The 19397-nt window shown below is 40.6% G+C and overlaps 1 protein-coding gene across 1 annotated transcript; it reads right to left on the reverse strand.

Annotated features, from left to right (window-relative positions):
• Positions 1–13485: 13485 nt before the first annotated feature.
• LOC126068683 (actin-related protein T2-like) lies at positions 13486–14619 on the reverse strand. The gene has a single exon (XM_049871428.1). The coding sequence runs from the start codon at positions 14617–14619 to the stop codon at positions 13486–13488; it is 1134 nt and encodes a 377-aa protein (XP_049727385.1).
• Positions 14620–19397: the final 4778 nt, after the last annotated feature.

Consider the following 19397-nt stretch of genomic DNA (forward strand, 5'->3'; position numbering starts at 1 on the left):
GCTTCTTGGATCAGGTGGACACCTGAGACTATGTTGGCATCTCCTGCCTGGAGGGGAGATGAGAGGTTGGAGGGGGTTAGAAGCTGGTGAAAAGGACACGAAAAGAGAGAGTGGAGGGAGAGAGCAGGCTGTCTCATAATGGGGAGAGTAATTGGGAGTGTGTAGCAAGGGGTATATGGGTTTTTGTGTGAGAGACTGACTTGATTTGTAAACTTTCACTTAAAGCAGAATAAAAATTATTTAAAAAAAATACTAGCCAATAGAATTCAACAACATATCAAAAAAATAATTCATCATGACCAAGTGGGATTCATACAAGGTATACAGGGATCATTCAACATTAGAAAAAATAATCAATGTGAGCCATCATATAAATAAAACAAAAGATAAGAATTACATGATCTTATCAATTGATGTATAAAAGACATTTGGAAAAGTCCAACACTCATTCATGATAAAAACTCTCAGCAAAATAGGAATAGAACGGAAATTCCTTAACATAATAAGGGCATTCATAGAACGGCAACAGTCAACATCATTTTAAATGAAGAGCATCTGAAAGCATTCCCCTTGAGAACAGGAACCAGACAAGGATGTCCTATATCACCACTCTTATTCAACATTGTACTGGAGGTCCTAGCCAGAGCACTAAGGCAAGAAAAAGAAACAAAGGGCATCCAAATTAGTAAGGAAGAAGTAAAAGTATCCCAAATTGCAGATGATATGATCTTATACACAGAAAACCCCAAAGAATCCACAAGAAAACCACTGGAACTAATAGAAGATTTCAGCAAAGTATCAGGGTACAAGATAAACATACAAAAACCAGTTGGATTCCTCTACACCAACAAAGAGAACTTCGAAGAGGAAATCACGAAATCAATGTCATTTACAATAGCCCCCAAGAAGATAAAATACTTATAAATAAACCTACCCAGAAATGTTAAAGACCTATACAAAGAAAACTACAAGACACTACTATAAGAAACCAAAAGAGACCTACATATGTGGAAAAAACACACCTTGCTCATGGATAGGAAGACTCAACATTGAGAAAATGTCAATTCTACACAAAGCGATCTACAGATACAATGCAATCCCAATCCAAATTCCAACGACTTTTTTTAATGAGATGGAGAAACAAATCACCAACTACATATGGAAGGGAAAGAGACCCCGGATAAATAAGGCATTACTGAAAAAGAAGAACAAAGTGGGAGGCCTCGCTCTACCTGATTTTAGAACCTATTATACAGCCACAGTAGTCAAAACAGCCTGGTAGTGGTACAACAACAGATACATAGACCAATGGAACAGAATTGAGAATCCAGACATAAATCTATCCACCTATGAGCAGCTGATATTTGACATAGGCCCAAAGTCAGTTAAATGGGGAAATGATAGTCTGTTTAACAAATGGTGCTGCCATAACTGGATACCATCTGTAAAAAAATGAAACAAGACCCATACCTCACTCCATGCACAAAAACTAACTCAAAATGGAACAAAGACCAACGTAGAAAATCTAAAATGATAAAGATCATGGAAGAAAAATAGGGACAGCACTAGAAGCCCTGATACGCAGCATAAACAGTGTACAAAAGATTACTAACAATGCAGACGAGAAACTAGATAACCAGAATCTCCTAAAAATCAAACACCTATGCTCATCCAAAGACTTCACCAAAAGATTAAAAAGATTACCTAAGAATAGGAAAAAATTTTTGGCTATGACATTTCCGATCAACACCTGATGTCCAAAATCTACATGATACTGTAAAAACTGAACAACAAAAAGACAAATATCCCAATTAAAAAATGGGCAAAGGGTATGAACAGACACTTCACTAATAAAAACATTCTGGTAGCAAACAGATTCATGAGGAAATGCTCCTGATCATTAGCCATTAGATAAATGCAAATCAAAACTGCAATGAGATTTCATCTCACTCCAACAAGGCAGGCATTAATCCAAAAAACACAAAGTAACAAATGTTGGAGAGGCTGTGGAGAGACCAGAACACTTATATGCTGCTGGTGGGAATGTAAAATGATACAACCACTTTGGAAATCGATTTGGCACTTCCTTAAAAAAATAGAAATAGAACTACCATACGATCCATCAATCCCACTTCTTAGACTATATCCTAGAGAATTAAGAGCCTTTACTCGACAGATATACACATACCCATATTCATTGCAGCACTGTTTACAATAGCAAAAAGATGGAAGCAACCAAGGTGCCCATTGATGGATGAATGGATAAATAAATTATGGTATATTCACACAATGGAACCCTATGCATTGATAAAGAACAAGGATGAATTCGTGAAACATTGCATTACATGGGGGAATCTGGAAGGCATTATGCTGAGTGAAATTAGTCAGTTGCAAGAGGACAAATATTATATGAGACCACTATTATGAGAACTCAAGAAATAGTTTAAACAGAGAAGAAAGTATTCTTTGATGGTTACGAGAATTTGGAGGGATGGAGGGAGGGAGAGGGATTTTCACTAATTAGATAGTAAATAAGAACTATTTTAGTTGAAGGGAAAGAGAACACACAATACAGGCCAGGTCAGCACAACTGGACTAAACCAAAAGCAAAGAAGTTTCCTGAATAAATTGAACGCTTCGAAGGCCAGCGTAGCACGGGCAGGGGTTTGGGGACCATGGTTTCAGGGGACATCTAATTGAATTGGTATAATAAAATCTATTAAGAAAACATTCTACATTCCACTTTGGAGAGTGGTGTCTGGTGTCCTAATGCTAGCAAGCACCTATCTAAGATGCATCAATTGGTCTCAACCCATCTGGAGCAAAGGAGAATGAAGAGCCCCAAAGACAAAAGGTAATTATGAGCCCAAGAGACACACAACCAGAGACTACATTAGCCTGAGACCAGTACTAGATGGTGCCCGACTACAACTGATGACTGCCCTGACAGGGAACACAACAGAGAACCCCTGAGGGAGAAGGAGAGCAGTGGAATGCAGACCCCAAATTCTTGTAAAAAGGCCAGACTTAATGGTCTGAACGAGACTAGAAGGACCCCAGATGTCATGGTCCCCAGACCTTCTGTTAGCCCAAGAAGGAACCATTCCCAAAGCCAACTCTTCAGACAGGGATTGGACTGGACAATGGAATAGAAAATGATGCTGGTAAAGAGTGAGCTTCTTGGATCAAACAGACACATGAGATTATGTAGGCATCTCCTATCTGGAGGGGAGATGAGAGGGCAGAGGGGGTCAGAAGCTGGCCGAATGGACACGAAAAGAGAGAGTGGAAGGAAGGAGTGTGTTGTCTCATTAGGGGGAGCAACTAGGAGTATACAGCAAGGTGTATATAAATTTTTGTATGAGAGACTGACTTGATTTGTAAACTTTCACTTAAAGCACAATAAAAATTAAAAAAAAAAGAAATCAAAAGACTCATTGCATTGGCAAATAGGCTGCAAAAGACCTCTTTAAAGTGTTAAAAAGCAAATATAACACTTTGAGAACTAAGATGCGCCTGACCCAAGCCATGGTGTTTTCAGTTGCCTCATATGCCTATGAAACCTGGACAATGAATAGGGAAGACTGGAGAAGAACTGATGCCTTTTAATTGTGGTGTTGGTGAAGAATATTGAATCTACAATGGACTGCCAAAAGGACAAACAAATCTCTCTCGGAAGAAGTACAACCAGAATGCTCCTTAGAAGCGAGGATGGCAAGACTACCTCTCACATACTTTGGACATGATATCAGGAAGCATTAGTCACTGGAGAAGGACATCATGCTTGGTAAAGTAGAGGGTCAGTGAAAATGAAGAAGATCCTCAGTGAGATGGATTAACACAGTCACTGCAACAATGGGGACAAGCATAGCAACAACTGTGAGGATGGCATAGAACGAGGCAGTGTTTTGTTCTTTTGTGCATAGGCTCACGGTGAGTTAGAATTGACTTGAGGCCACTGAACAGCAACAACGTAAGCCCAAAGTCTGTTAAATGGGGAAAAGACAAGTCTCTATAACAAATGGTGCTGGCATAACTGGATATCCATCTGCAAAAAATGAAACAAGAACCATACCTCGCACCATGTACAAAAACCAACTCAAAATGGATCGAAGACCTAAATATATAATCTAAAACAATAAAGATCATGGAATAAAAACAGGGACAACGCTAGGAGCCCTAATACATGGCGTTAATCTCTAAAACCTACAAGATCCTGCAAATCCTCAACAACAAAAAGACAAATAACCCAATTAAAAAACATAAAAAGGATATGAACAGACACTTCACCAAGGAAGACATTCAGGCAGCTAACAGATACATGAGGAAATGCTCACGATCATTAGCCATTAGAGAAATGCAAATCAAAACTACAATGAGATACCATTTCACCCCAACAAGGCCAGTACTAATCCAAAAAACAGAAAATAAATGTTGGGGAGGTTGTGGACAGACCTGAACACTTATATACCACTGGTGGGAATGTAAAGTGGTACAACCACTTTGGATATTGTTTCGGGGCTTCCTTAAAAAGCTAGATCCAGCAATCCCACTCCTTGGAATATATCCTATAGAAATAAGAGGAATCACACGAATAGATGTATGCACACCCATGTTCATTGCACAATAGCAAAAAGATGGAAACAACCTAGGTGCCCATCAACAGACAAATGGATAAACAAATTATGGTACATATGCACAACAGAATACTACACAATGATAAAGAACAATGATGAAGCCGTGAAACATCTCATAACATGGATGAATCTGGAGGGCATTAGGCTGAATGAAATTAGACAGTTGCAAAAGGACAAATTTTGTACGAGCCCACTATTATAAGAACTCAAAAAAAGGTTTAAACACAGAAGAAAATATTCTTTGACGGTTGCTAGGGTGGAGAGGAAGGGAGAGGGGAACTCACTAACTAGATAGTAGACAAGAATCATCCTAGGTGAAGGGAAGGACAACAATACAGGGGAAGTCAGCACAACTGGACTAATCCAAAAGCTAAGAGGTTTTCTGAACACAACCAAGCATTTTGAGGGACAGAATAGCTGGGGCTGCAGTCTGAGTATCATGGTTTCAGGGGACATCTAGGTCAATTGGCATAACAAAATTTATTAAGGAAATGTTCTGCATCCCACTTTGGTGGGTGGTGTCTGGGGTATTAAAAACTAGCAAGCGGCCATCTAAGATGCATCAATTGGTCTCAATCCACTTGGAGCAAAGAAGAATGAAGAACACCAAAGATACAAGGAAAATATTAGCCCAAAAGACAAAAGGGCCACATAAACCAGAGACTCCATTAGCCTGAGACCAGAACTAGGTGGTCCCTGGCTAGCACCAATGACTGCCCCGACAGGGCACACAACAGAGAGCCCCTGACGGAGTGGGAGAAAAGTGTAGAGCAGACCTCAAATTCACGTAAAAAGACCAGGCTTAATGGCCTGACTCTGACTGAAGAAATCCCTGAAGCCATGGCCCCCATACACTTTGTTAACCCAGAACTAAATCTATTCCTGAAGCCTTCTCTTCAGACATAGACTGGACTGTGAAATATAAAATAATACTTGTGAAGAGTGTGCTTCTTAGTTCCAGCAGATAAATGAGACCAAATGGGCAGCCCTGTCTGGAGGCAGGATGAGAAGGTAGCAAGGGACAGGAGCTGCTCAGATGGACAAGGGAAATCCAGGGTGGAAAGAGGAAGTGTGCGGTCACATTATAGGGATAGCAACTAGTGTCACATAACAATATGTGTATAAATTTTTGTATGACAAATTAACTCAAGCTGTAAACTTTCACCTAAAGCATAATTTAAAAAATTAAAAAATAAAGATTATTGTTGTTGTTAGGTACCATCGAGTTGATTCCAGCTCACAGCGAACCCATGTACAACAGAATGAAACGCTGCCCAATCCTGCACCATCCTCACGATCATTGCTACATTTGAGCCCGTTGATGCAGCCTAGGAAATCCTATGAGGCAGTTCTACTATGTCATATAGTCGCTATGAGTTGGAATCGACTTGATGGTACACAAGAACTACATGAGCACATGCTACACTTTCAGGTGAGGTTGAAGCTCTGCTGGCCAGTGGACTACACTTTAAGGAGCAATCTAAGCATTGAAAGGTATGTAATTATCTTCACCAGTAGGTGTACAAGCAGCTATTTGATACCATGAAGGGTGATTGCCACTTAACATATTCCTGAGCCTTACTATGCTAAAATAATCTTTTGCTATTTTCTCAGTGTTTTTTATAGTGGCTTGGCTTGTGTCTGACCTCAGAAACAGGGTGGTCTTGTATCTAGCTGCAGAAAAGCGGTGCGATGAAAAAAAACCCTTTATCTACAGCCATATATATAAAGAAACTATTCTTAAAACGTACTGAATGTAAGTGAATGCCTCTCTGAAGTAAGACTGTTCAGGCCTCAGGTTTACTATAATGATCATCAAATTATCATTGAGCAGAAAATAGTGAAGACTATTCTTAGCATACAAGAGTCAGGAGAATGTCTTGAGAGAGCAAGACATTATTTCCAATAGTCATTTGGGTAATGGATGTGGGAGTGTTGTCCTTTTTCTCATGAAAAGCTGAGAATACATCCATCTAATCGAGGAAACCATCAATTATATATACCCTAAAAGTGTCCAGCTACAGTTTTGTTTTCTTTTGTTTTTCCTTATTCTCACTCCTCTCTAAACTTTTGTTTCATGAAAAGTACAAGATGAAAAATGAAGCTGCTGAAATTATAATACTAAGGCCCACAGCTAATATGGAGAATTTATGGTCTCCCAAGTGCACCTCTCCATGCTTTCTATCTATCTAGCTTGCCTCATTACTCTGACTTATTCCACTCCTTTGCTATCACTATTCTGGATCCAATGGAGGCCTCAAAGCTGAGAAGAATCCACTCTCTTTGTGCATGTGGGAAGGGAAGGGTCAGAAGGGTAGTGGCCCAAGATTTCTCTCCATCCACCCACGTGTCTGTCAGTTTGTCGTACTGTGGAGGATTGCCTGTTGCTGTGATGCTAGAAATTATGCTACTGGTATTCAGATATCAGCAGGGTCACCCATTGTTCACAGGTTTCAGCTGCTTCCAGACTAAGACAAACTAGGAAGGACCCAGCAGTTTACTTCTGAGAAGAATTAGGCAGTGAAAACTTTATGAATAGTAGTGGAACATTGTTTGATATAGTGCTGGGAGATGAACCCCCAGGTTGGAAGGCTCTCAAAAGAAGGCTGGGGAAGAGCTGCCTCCTCAAAGTAGAGTAGACCTTAATGACATGGATGGAGTAAAGCTTCCAGGATGTGCTGATGTGGCATGACACAAAATGAAAAGAAACAGCTGCAAACATCCGTTAATAATCAGAGCCTGGAATGTACGAAGTATGAATCTCGGAAAATTGGAAATCGTCAAAAATGAAATGGAACACATAAATATTGATATCCTAGGCATTAGTGAGCTGAAATGGACTGGTATTGGTCATTTTGAATCAGACAATCATATAATCTACTATGCCAGGAATGACAACTTGAAGAGGAATGGCGTTGCATTCGTTGTCAAAAAGAGCATTTCAAGACCTATCCTGAAGTACACCGTTGTCAGTGATAGGATAATATCCATATGCCTACAAGGAACACCAGTTAATACAAATATTATTCAAATTTACGCACCAACCACTAAGGCCAAAGATGAAGAAATTAAAGATTTTTACCAGCTTCTGCAGTCTGAATTTGATCGAACATGCAATCAGGATGCATTGATAGTTACTTGTGATTGGAATGCGAAAGTTGGAAAGAAAGAAGAAGGATCGGTAGTTGGAAAATATGCCCTTGATTATAGAAACAGTGGCAGAGATTGCATGATTGAATTTTGCAAGACCAACAACTTCTTCATTGCAAATACCTTTTTTCACCAACATAAACGACGACTGTACACATGGACCTCGACAGATGGAATACACAGGAATCAAATCAACTACATCTGTTGAGAGAGACCATGGAGAAACTCAGTATCATCAGTCAGAACAAGGCCAGGGGCCGACTGTGGAACAGACCATCAATTGCTCATATGCAAGCTCGAGCTGAAACAGAAGAAAATTAGAACTCCACAAGAGCCAAAGTACAACCTTGAGTATATCCTCCCTGAATTTAGAGACTATCTCAAAAATACATTTGATGCATTGAACATTAATGACTGAAGACCAGGCGAGTTGTGGAATGACATGAAAGACATCATATATGAAGAAATCAAGAGATCATTAAAAAGACAGGAAAGAAAGAAAAGACCAAAATGGATGTCAAAAGAGACTCTGAAACTTGTTCTTAAACATCGAGCAGCCAAAGCAAAAGTAAGAAATGATGAAGTAAAAGAATTGAACAGATTTCAAAGGGTGGCTCAAGAAGACAAAGTATTATAATGACATATGCAAAGAGCTGGAGATAGAAAACCAAAAGGAAAGAACATGTTTGGCATTTCTCAAGCTGAAAGAACTGAAGAAAAAATTCAAGCCTCGAGTTGCAATAGTGAAGGATTCTATGGGGAAAATATTAAATGATGCAGGAAGCATCAAAAGAAGATGGAAGAATACACAGAGTCATTATACAAAAAAGAATTGGTTGATGTTCAACCATTTCAAGAGGTGGCATATGATCAGGAACTGATGGTACTGAAGGAAGAAATCCAAGCTGCACGGAAGGCACTGGTGAAAAACAAGGCTCCAGGAATTGATGGAATATCAATTGAGATGTTTCAACAAACAGATGTAGCGCTGGAAGTGCTCACTCATCTATGCCAAGAAATTTGGAAGACAGCTACTTGGCCAACTGACTGGAAGCGGTCCATATTTATGCCTATTCCCAAGAAAGGCGATCCAACTGAATGCGGAAATTATTGTACAATATCATTAATATCACACCCAAGCAAAATTTGGCTGAAGATCATTCAAAGGTGGCTGCAGCATTGTATGGACAGGGAACTGCCAGAAATACAGGCCAGATTCCAAAGAGGATGTGGAACCAAGGATATCATTGTTGATATGAGATTGATCCTGGCTGAAGGGAGAAAATACCAGAAAGATGTTTACCTGTGCTTTATTGACTATGCAAAGGCATTCAACTGTGTGGATCATAACAAATTATGGATAACATTATGAAGAATGGGAATTCCAGGACACTCAACTGGGCTCATGAGGAAACTATACAGGCAGTTGTTCGGACAGAACAAGGGGACACTGCGTGGTTTAAGGTCAGGAAAGCTGTGTGTCAGGATTGTATCCTTTCACCACACCTATTCAATCTGTATGCTGAGAAAATAATCCAATAAATTGGACTATATGAAGAAGAATGGGCCATCAGGATTGGTGGAAGACTCATTAACAACCTGCAATATGCACATGACACAACCTTGCTTACTGAAAATGAAGAGGACTTGAAGCACTTACTGATGAAGATCAAGGACCACAGCCTTCAGTATGGATTACACCTCAACATAAAGAAAACAAAAATCCTCACAACTGGACCAGTGAGCAACATCATGATAAAGGAGAAAAGATTGAAGTTTTCAAGGATTTCATTTTACTTAGATACACACAATCAACGCCCATGGAAGCAGCAGTCAAGAAATCAAAAGATGCATTGCATTGGGCAAATCTGCTACAAAGGACCTCTTTAAGGTGTTGAAAAGTAAAGATGTCACCCTAATAACTAAAGTGCACCAGACCCCAGCCATGGTATTTTTAATCATGTCATATGCATGTGAAAGCTGGACAACGAATAAGGAAGACCGAAGAAGAATTGATGCCTTCGAATTGTGGTGTTGGAGAAGAATATTGACTATACCATGGACTGCCAAAAGAACAAACAAATCTGTCTTGGAAGAAGTACAACCAGAATGCTCCTTATAAGCAAAGATGGCAAGACTGCATCTTACATACTTTGGACATGTTGCCAGGAGGGATCAGTCCCTGGAGAAAGACATCATGCTTTGTAAAGTATAGGGTCAGTGGAAAAGAGGAATGAAATGGATTGACACCTTGGCTGCAACAACAGGCTCAAGCATAACAACTTTTGTGAGCATGGTGCAGGACCAGGCAGTGTTTCCTTTTTGTTGTACATAAGTAGGAACCGACTCGACGGCGCCTAAGAACAACAACAAAACCATGTAAAGGCCTGGAGTAACCTTCATACCTGAGCCCTGGACAGATTCCAGGGCCCTCCCTCCCACCTCAAGAGAAGTTAGCAGTGATCCAAGAACAAAACCCCTGATAAGGAAAAGATTTCAAGTTTAGTATCCTATCTTCAGATTGAATTATTCTTAATCTCATTAACTTTCAGTTCTAGGAAAATGAACTATCTGATTGCCTTCTCATCTGCCCCTGGATCCTCCAAAACTCTTTGCTCTGTCTTACTTTTTTTTTTAATTATTCTTATTACATTTTATTTTGAAATAGTTTGATTCACAAGAAATTACAAAAAAGATTATAGAGTTTCTGTGTAACCTGTACCAAGTTTCCCCCAGTAATATCCCACATTGTCTAAATCTGGAATTTGACATTGATACAATACTATTTACTCAGATGCATACCTTATTCATATTTCACCTGTTTTCACTGCACGTCTTTGTTGGTATATAGTTCTATGAAATTTTATCACATATCTAGAGATGTGTAACCATCACCACCATCAGAATAGAGAACTGTTCTATCACCACAGATTACTCCGTCATGTTATCACGTGATAGACCCTCTCTCAAGCTCTAACCACTTAGTGACCACTGATTTGTTCTCCATCAGTATCAGTTTCACAATTCAAAAAATTTATATATAAGAATCCTACAATATGTAACACTTTGAGATTAGCTTTTTACACTAATAATGATGACCTTGAGATCTATCCAAGTTATTGCATGCACCAATAGTTTGTTCCCTTTTATTGCTGAGTGGTATCTCATTGTACGGATATACTGCTCACCAATTCACCCATTGAATGACATTCAGATTATTTTCGGGTTTGACTATAACTAACAATTCTGCTAGGAATATTTATATACAGGACTTTATGTGAATATAAGTTTTTACTTATCTACGATACATATACAAAGTGTATGATTGCTGGGTCATATGATAAGAGTATGTTTAGTTTTATAAGAAACCGCCAAACTGTTTTCCAGAGTAGTTGTAACATCTTACATTCAAACCCACAACCCATGAGGTGGAGTTCCTCAGCTCCTTGACAGCACTTGGTATTTATTACCAATGTGTTTTATTTTAGTCATTCTAAGAGGTGTGCAGTGCTATTTCATTAGAAAGTGGTGCAGTGGTTAAACTTTCGGCTGCTAACCAAAAGGTAGGCAGTTCAAATCCACCAGCTGCTCCTTGGAAACCCTGTGAGGCAGTTCTACTCTGTCCTATAAGGTGGCTATGAGTCAGAATTGACTCAATAGCAACGGGTTTTGTTTTTTTTTAAAGACTAATGGTGTTGGAAATATTTTTAAGTGTATATTTGCCATCCATATACCTTCAGTCAAGTGTCTGTTCAAGCCTTTTGCCCATTTTCTATTTGATGGTGTCTTTTCTAACTGAGGAAACCCTCGTGGTGCAGTGGTGAAGTGCTACAGCTGCTAACCAAAAGGTCGGCAGTTCGAATCCACCAGGCACTCCTTGGAAACTCTACGGGGCAGTTCTACTCTGTTCTATAGGGTCACTATGAGTCGGAATTGACTCGATGACAGTGGGTTTGGTTTTGGGTTTTTTTTCTAACTGACGAGTTTAGAGAATTTATTATGTATCCTAGACCCAAGTCTTTCTCAGAATGTGATTTGTAAAAAAATTTGTCCAATACGTGTCTTGTCTTTTTATTCCTTTTACAGGTTCTTTTGCAGAATGAAAGTTTTTCATTTTGATAATGTTTTGTTGTGCAATATCTAAGAATTTGTCACTGACCCTAAGTCACAAAGGCTGTCTCCCATGTTTTCTTCTAAAGGCTATACAAGTGTATTGATCCATTTTGAGCTAATTTGTGTATAAGGTGAGAGGTTTAGGTTGAGGTTTTTTTTTTTTTTGCATATGAATGTCCAATTTTCAACACCATTTGTTATAAAGACTCTCCTTACTCCATTGAATTACTTTTGCGCCTTTGTCAAAAATAGATAAGCTGTACTTGTGTGGTTCTATTTCTCGGCTCTCTATTGTGTTCCACTCATCTATTTGTCTACAACTTCTCAACACCACACATTCTTGAACACTATAGCTTTATAATAAGTCTTAAAATCAGAAAGTGTGGTCCCTACAACAATATACATCTTCCAAAATAATTTTTGGTATTCTAGTTCATATATCTTTCCATACAAATTTGAGAATGAGCTTGCCTACATCTACAAAGAATCATTCAGGCTGAATTTCTTTAGTATAGTTCTATTTATTTTTCTTCCCTCTTCATCACTTCTTTCCACCTGCATTACCTCTCATTCCCAATTCCCTCACCAACCTGTACAAACCTACGAGTGTGTATCCTTCTGTACTTTTCTTAATGTGCTTAAAACCACAAATGCACGTCTTCACTTACATATGTACACACACATATGTGCATAAATATGCCTACACGTGGGGAAATGCCATTTCTTTACCCCCTGCATAAAAAATTATATTATAAAGACATATTTTCATTTTACATGTCTCTCCCAATAGTATTAAGAGGATATTCCACAAATGAATGTGGAAAATTCCCACTATGCATAATTTATTCAAAAATAATATTTCCAGTGTTTTACCCCCAAAACAATATTTCCATAAACACCCTTGAAAAGAAAATTAAAAAATCAGAAAGGCTGTAATAATCAGTATAGGTGGTGATGCTTCATACACTTCCCTACTGGAGAGCAGGGACCCTGAGCTTGGAGAACCTTAAACAAATAGTGATTTCTGTGCCCACCTCTCCTTGTCTGCCAAGGAGCCTACCTCCATCCTATTTAGATGCCCAATCTCATAAAAGCAAAGCAAGAGTCCTATTACGGTAAGGATCCACCCAGCTAAAGGGTTTGTTGAACCCTATGAACAAGGTAGCATTCCTGCTTGTAGTCCTCCTCCCCCATCCCCATCTGCTCCCCCTGCTGTGTCTCCTGGACACTGGGTTTATTGAAACTACCAATGCACATATTTACAATGCAGATTCCACGGCCCCTGCTGGATCAAGCTAGTGGGCATGAGGCCCAGGCAACTGCTTTGACTACAAACTGCAGGTGATGGGCTCAACTCACAGCCCAAGGATTTCTCAAAGACAGTATATGAGGTGCATGAGAAGGGAAGGGTGGAGTAGAACCACTTTAAGATTCAATACCAGGGTCAGAAATTATTCTGACGCCACCAAGAATGAACCATTGCCAGAAAGGGCAAAACACTTTATTGAAGATCGTGCTGAGGGATGACCTCACTTGCCCTTGTTCTCCAGGGCTTCCAGCTGTCCCCTGCTGTGCTCAGTGTCCTCTAAATGCATCTTCTCTGGACCACTGATGGCCCAAATTCCTTGAAATCAGCAGAGGTGACCCACATCCGCCTGAAAGTACTTAGAGTGGTGATGATGGATCCGCCGATCCAGCCACAGAAACATCTGTCGAGAGGAGCCCTGATCTTGATGGAGGCCCTTTTGGAAGTCAGCAGTTCTAGCTCTTTCAAGAGGCGTTCCTCAAAGCCAGGGAGTAGAGTAGTGCCCCCAACCAGCACAATCTCCCCAAAAAGTGTCATCTGGATGCCGATGTCGCACTTCAGGATACTGCTGGCAACCATTTTCGAGAGCCCGGGGCTGTGGATGCCCCGCTGGTCAGGTGCAAAGAGGACTTCAGGCACCTGGTACAGCTGTTCGCCGATGCAAATGACAGTTCCATCTGGCAATTTGTATTCTTTCAAAACCTCCTCTGGCCTCTTGCTTAGCTCCTTCTCTATATCGAAAGCCACGTAGCACAGCTTCTCTTTGATGTCGCCCACCAAGCCCCTGTTGAGTATGAAGGGGTAGGTACGCCCGCTGGCCAGGAGGAGCTGGGTGAGGTGTTCTGTGAGGTCCCTTCCTGCCACATATAGCCTGCTGATGGCATGAGCCTGGGCGTAACCATCGAAGACAGGGACAGTGCAAGTGATCCCATCCCCACTTTCAACCACCAGGCCCGTGACGCTGGCAGAGGCATAGAGTGATAAGACCGCCTGGTTACACAGATAGAAGGCAGGCACGTTGAAGGCCTCAAACATCACCTCCGCCATCTTTTCACGAAGCTTCCTTGGGTTCAAGGAGGGCTCAGTCATGAGCACAGGGTGGGCACTGGGTTTCACATGCAGCTCGCACTCAAAAAGGTGCTGCCAGATCCTCTCCATGTCATCCCAACCCAGGATGAGGCCACGCTCAATGGGGTAGTGAAGGTATAGGGCATCATACTTGGACAGGGCATCTTCCCCCACATAGTACATCTTCTCATCAGGTTCAGCTAAATACAAGTCCGATTTCTGATGTCCAACGACAGAGCTGATGACATGACGGGGTCCAGTCTCTCCAGAGAAGCCTGCTTTGCACAGTCCAGTCCCATTGTCAAAAATCACAGCTGGAGTGTCTAATTGAAGTCGACTAAACATGTCTACAGCAGTTTCTTCTGAGCTTCACCAAAATAAAGACAGAAAACTTGGGCCGCTTTGTCACACAAGACCCACTTTGGAAGCTCAAAGCCACAGGATTCTACAGTCCTTAATTTGTCTTCCTGGTGGATCTAGCAGGCTGTGCCCAATCATCAAGAACACCCCATCCTCAGCCCATGAATTTGCCCTCCTTTCACATGCCCCAGGGCCTGCTGTGGCCTTTTCAAGGATGGTTGTCCCCTATGTAACAATGTAACCAGGCAACAATTGTCTTCAGTGAGCATCAGAGGGACCTTAAAGGGACAGGGCTGTCACCCACCAGCATACCCTGCTAAGTGAGACAGGAAGCAGAAAAAGACACACTATACCTACCTATGGGTGGGTTTCATAAGCCTGTGAATCCAAAGCATGTGCCTGGCCTTAGAACCAAGGGAAGCAACCAGCTGTCTGCTGGTCCCAGAGAACTGACTTCTCTGCTAAGCTGAGCTGCTATTTGGGAGAAGACAAAAACATACTTCCCTTTGCTAAGAGGAGACACTAAGCACTAGACTCACAGCCGGGTCAGATTGGTGATACCAGAAATCCAGTTCCAGCAGACACTCAGATTATTCTTTCTTATTTCCCCCTATATTTGTTATTGTTGTTGTTGTTGGACAGCTATGTGGAGTTATAATTCACCTACCACGCAATTCATCCATTTAAACTGTACAATTAGGTTGAACAGTGGTTAAGAGCTATGGTTGCTAACCAAAAGGTCAGCAGTTCGAATCCACCAGCTGCTCCTTGGACAGCCTATGGGGCAGTCCTACTCTGTCCTATAGGGTCACTATGAGTTGGAATAGACTCGACAGCAATGGGCTTAGTTTTTGCTTTAGTATATTCACGGATATGTGCTGTTATCACCAAAGTCAATTTTAGAACAGTTTCATCACCTCAAAAAGAACCTTCATATCCTTTAGTTATCATTCCAGTATCTACCTATTCCCTCAGTCCAAAGGAACCACTAACCTGCTTTCTGACTCTGTAGATTCACCACATCAGGATATGTCTTATAAATGGCATCATACAATACGTGGCCCTTTGTGTCTGACTTTGCTCACTTAGCATGTTGTTTTCAAGACTCATCCACTTGTTAGCATGTTCTATTATTTCATTGCTTTAATGACAGTGATTTTTGGCATGGTTCTATTTGACTATCTTTCTGTGTAGCTACACCCACCTGTTGCTGGCTGATTATTGATTTTAACCATGGGACATAAAATGCCCTATAGACTAAATAAATTTGGGCTTCTCTGAAGGGATTGTTTTCAAGGTCAGTGTTTGAAATTTGTTGTGACCTCATGAGATCTCCTTCCAGATACCTCTGTCCTGCTTCTTTCTAGCAAAATAACTGTCTTATACCTTAGCCTCCTATATCTCCAATGCACCCACCAATGTCCTCCCAATTGCTTTTGATCATAGTCTTCCCTAGTTTTTGAGGGTGTTCTTAGAGTTGTGTACGTTGTGTTGCAAATGAAGTGAGTTCCTTTTGGAAGCAATTACAAGTTATCGGTTTTTCTAGCCTGTACCTCCCCCCACCCCTGCTTCCCTTAGTAGAAGCACTGAGCCATGACTCTGGAGCTGGGGGTGAAGATAATGGCACACTTTTCTCTGAGTGACTCTCGCACATTTGGTGCTCTGTGCTCACTGGAGGGGAGAAGTACCTTAGGTCTTCTCAGTTTGCCTTTCCTGGCATGGAACCACTGCCTTATGAGCCTGGGTAACTGTGACTGGGACACCAGTGATCTCAGCGGCACTGTATCCAAGGTAGCGCCTTCATCCCACATGTGGGGGCTGAGCAGAATAAAGGAGTCTACACCTGTAAATCACATACACCAAGAACTTAGTAACACATAGCTGAATGCAGCATGAGAAATGTTGATGTCCTACCTCTGCCAGGAAGATGCTTTCCAGCTGGGAGCTGGGAGATCAGGGAGTCCTTTATCAAGTTCCCATTTTAATGAGGAGGGAGAGGGAGGGAAGGAATCCTGGTTTAAGTAACACAAGGTCTCATTGTTATTGAATTTTAATACATTTTCATGAATAGATGTTTCTTTATTTGCTGTGTGTCCTCAGAACCATTTCCAGAGACTTTAAATGGTTGTCTTAAAAATAATTTTCACCAGTTTCACTGGGAAACAGATTCACAGAGCCCCTCATGATGCTGTGCTAGAAGTCTATGCACACAATCAGATCTTGTGAAGTGGCATCAGCTGGCTCCATCATACCACTGCCTTCATTCCTTTGGTAATATAGCTGTCATGGATTGAATTATGTCCCCCCCAAAATGTGTGTATTCTGTGGTTGTCCTCCATTTTGAGATTGTAATTTTATGTTAAAGATGATTAGGGTGAGATTGTAACACCCTTACCAGGTCACATCCCTGATCCTATGTAAAGGGAGTTTCCCTGGGGTGTCACCTGCACCACCTTTTAGCTAGCGGAGAGGGGGGATCGCATATCACCAAGAAAGCAACATCAGGAGCACGGCCTGTCATTTGGACTCAGGGTCCCTGAGCCTGAAAACTCTTCAACCAGGGGAAGATTGAGGACAAGGACCTTCCTCCAGAGCCCACAGAAAGAGAAAGCATTCCCCTGGAGCCAACACCCTGAATTTGTACTTTTAGCCTACCGTACTGTGAGAAAAAAAATTCTCTTTGTTAAAGCCATCCTCTTGTGCTATTTCTGTTACAGCAGCACTAGATAACTAAGACAATAGCTTTCCTTTTGTTGTGATTTAGTTTTCTGCAAGTTTACTGTGATTTGTGTACATATATTTCTTATAATTTGTCATACAAATTTATTTATTTGCCTGCTTTAGTCAAAGACAACATGTACTGAAGTAGAGAAAAGGTATTTTCCATGGCCGATAATAGACTTTCTAATATTTCCATCAAAATCTTAAGTTTCATTAGAATACCCCAAGAGAAAATGAGATTTAAATTGGGAAATGCAGAAGGAACAGGTCCAGGAGAGTAGACAACTGTTGCTTTATGACTCTGTTTGAGGTCTATTTTTTGTAAGCTTCCACAGCCAGAATACGATTGAGAAGGCCATCTAGGTACTCCATACTTTTATGCTTCTTTCAATGATGTAAGAACACCTTAAAGGAGCAGGATTATGTCCCATTTGATACTCCTATATCCTATATATTCCACGCATAAATCTGTAGTAGTATTTATAGATTTCATTGTCCACTATTATCTCTTCAGGAAATCCTAATGTAATAATCATCTATTGAAGCTAAGCTTCTGTATGCAAGTTATATTAGCCTGGCCTATTTTACCTTTAAGTAAGAGAAGATGGCTCATAATTACAAAAACAACAACAACAACAACAACAAAAACAGTAAGAAAAGACTAGCTGCTAATGTTACTTAAGTACAATGAAAACCCTTGTGGGATTTGATTCCTTCGTTTGTAGGTTTAAGGTCATGGTTTCATGGGGCATCCCAGTTAATTGCCCTAATAACATGTTTAGTGCTTCTGCTTTACCTCCTAGTTTGTTGCATACTGCCTGGAGTCTTTAAGCTTGCAAGCAGACAGCCAAGGAGTAACATTTGGTCTCTATTTACCTGGAGCCACACAGGAAGAAGGAGAGTCAGAAATAGGAGCAGAATATGGAACGTGTGGCTAATTGCCTCCATAAACAACTGACTCCTTTGCCATGAGACCAGAAGAATTAGGTGTTGCCTAGCTAGCATCACTGAACATTTAGATCAAAGATTCTATAGAAGAATACTAATCAAAAAGAGGAAAATGCAGAACAGAATTTCAAATTCTCATGGACTCCAGTCTTCCTAGAGACAAGAAGATTGGATGAATGCCTGAAACTACTGCCGTGATATAATCTTTAAACCTTAAACCAAAGATAGTCCCTGAAGTCTTCTTAAAACCAAACAATAGTTTAGCTTGTCTAGTAAAAAATGTCTGCCTTGAGCATTATGCTCTTTTAGTAATTATATATATAGGATAAAGGTAATAACAGCAACTCTAAAGATTAGATAGGAACCTTAGGGGGCACTGAATTTATGTTAATGGGGGAAACAACTCAGAAAAGGAGGGTGTGAATGGTTGCAGAACTTGAAGAATGTAATCAGTGTCACTAAATGGTACATGTAGAAACTGCTGAATTGGTGTATGTTTTGCTGTGTATATTCTCAACCACAACAACAACAAAATAAATAAATAAAAGAGAAGACAGCTCAGATGAGTGTGTTTTAGAAGCTCATGTCCCCAGTACATTATAACATTTCACTGTATACGCTTACTACGTCTCACACTTCAAAACATCAGGTTTGGGTTCTTTTCACAATTTAGTTCATCTGCACATGCCACCCCACATCAGTTTGTCGTACTGTGGGGGCTTGCGTGTTACTGTGATTCTGGAAGCTATGCCACTGGTATTGAAATACGAGCAGTACATAGACAGGGAACTGTCAGTAATTCAAGCAGAATTCAGAAGAGGATATGGAACAAGGGATATCATTGCTGATGTCAGATGGATCCTGGCTGAAAGCAGAGAATACCAGAAAGCTGTTTATCTGTGTTTTATTGACTATGCAAAGACACTCAACTGTGTGGACCAATAATGGATAACATTGTGAAGAACAAGAATTCCAGAACACTTAATTATGCTCATAAGTAACCTGTACATAGGTCAAGAGCCAGTTGTTGAACAGGCCAAGGGGATAGTGCATGGTTTAAAGTCAAGAAAGGTGTGCATCAGGGTTGTATCCTT

This window comes from Elephas maximus, chromosome X (assembly GCF_024166365.1).
Source record: "Elephas maximus indicus isolate mEleMax1 chromosome X, mEleMax1 primary haplotype, whole genome shotgun sequence".
In the NCBI taxonomy this organism is placed as follows: domain Eukaryota; kingdom Metazoa; phylum Chordata; class Mammalia; order Proboscidea; family Elephantidae; genus Elephas; species Elephas maximus.

What these genes read in the sequence shown, in the direction of transcription:
- LOC126068683 (XM_049871428.1), bottom strand. Translation starts at nt 14,619, where the DNA reads ATGTTTAGTCGACTTCAATTAGACACTCCAGCTGTGATTTTTGACAAT.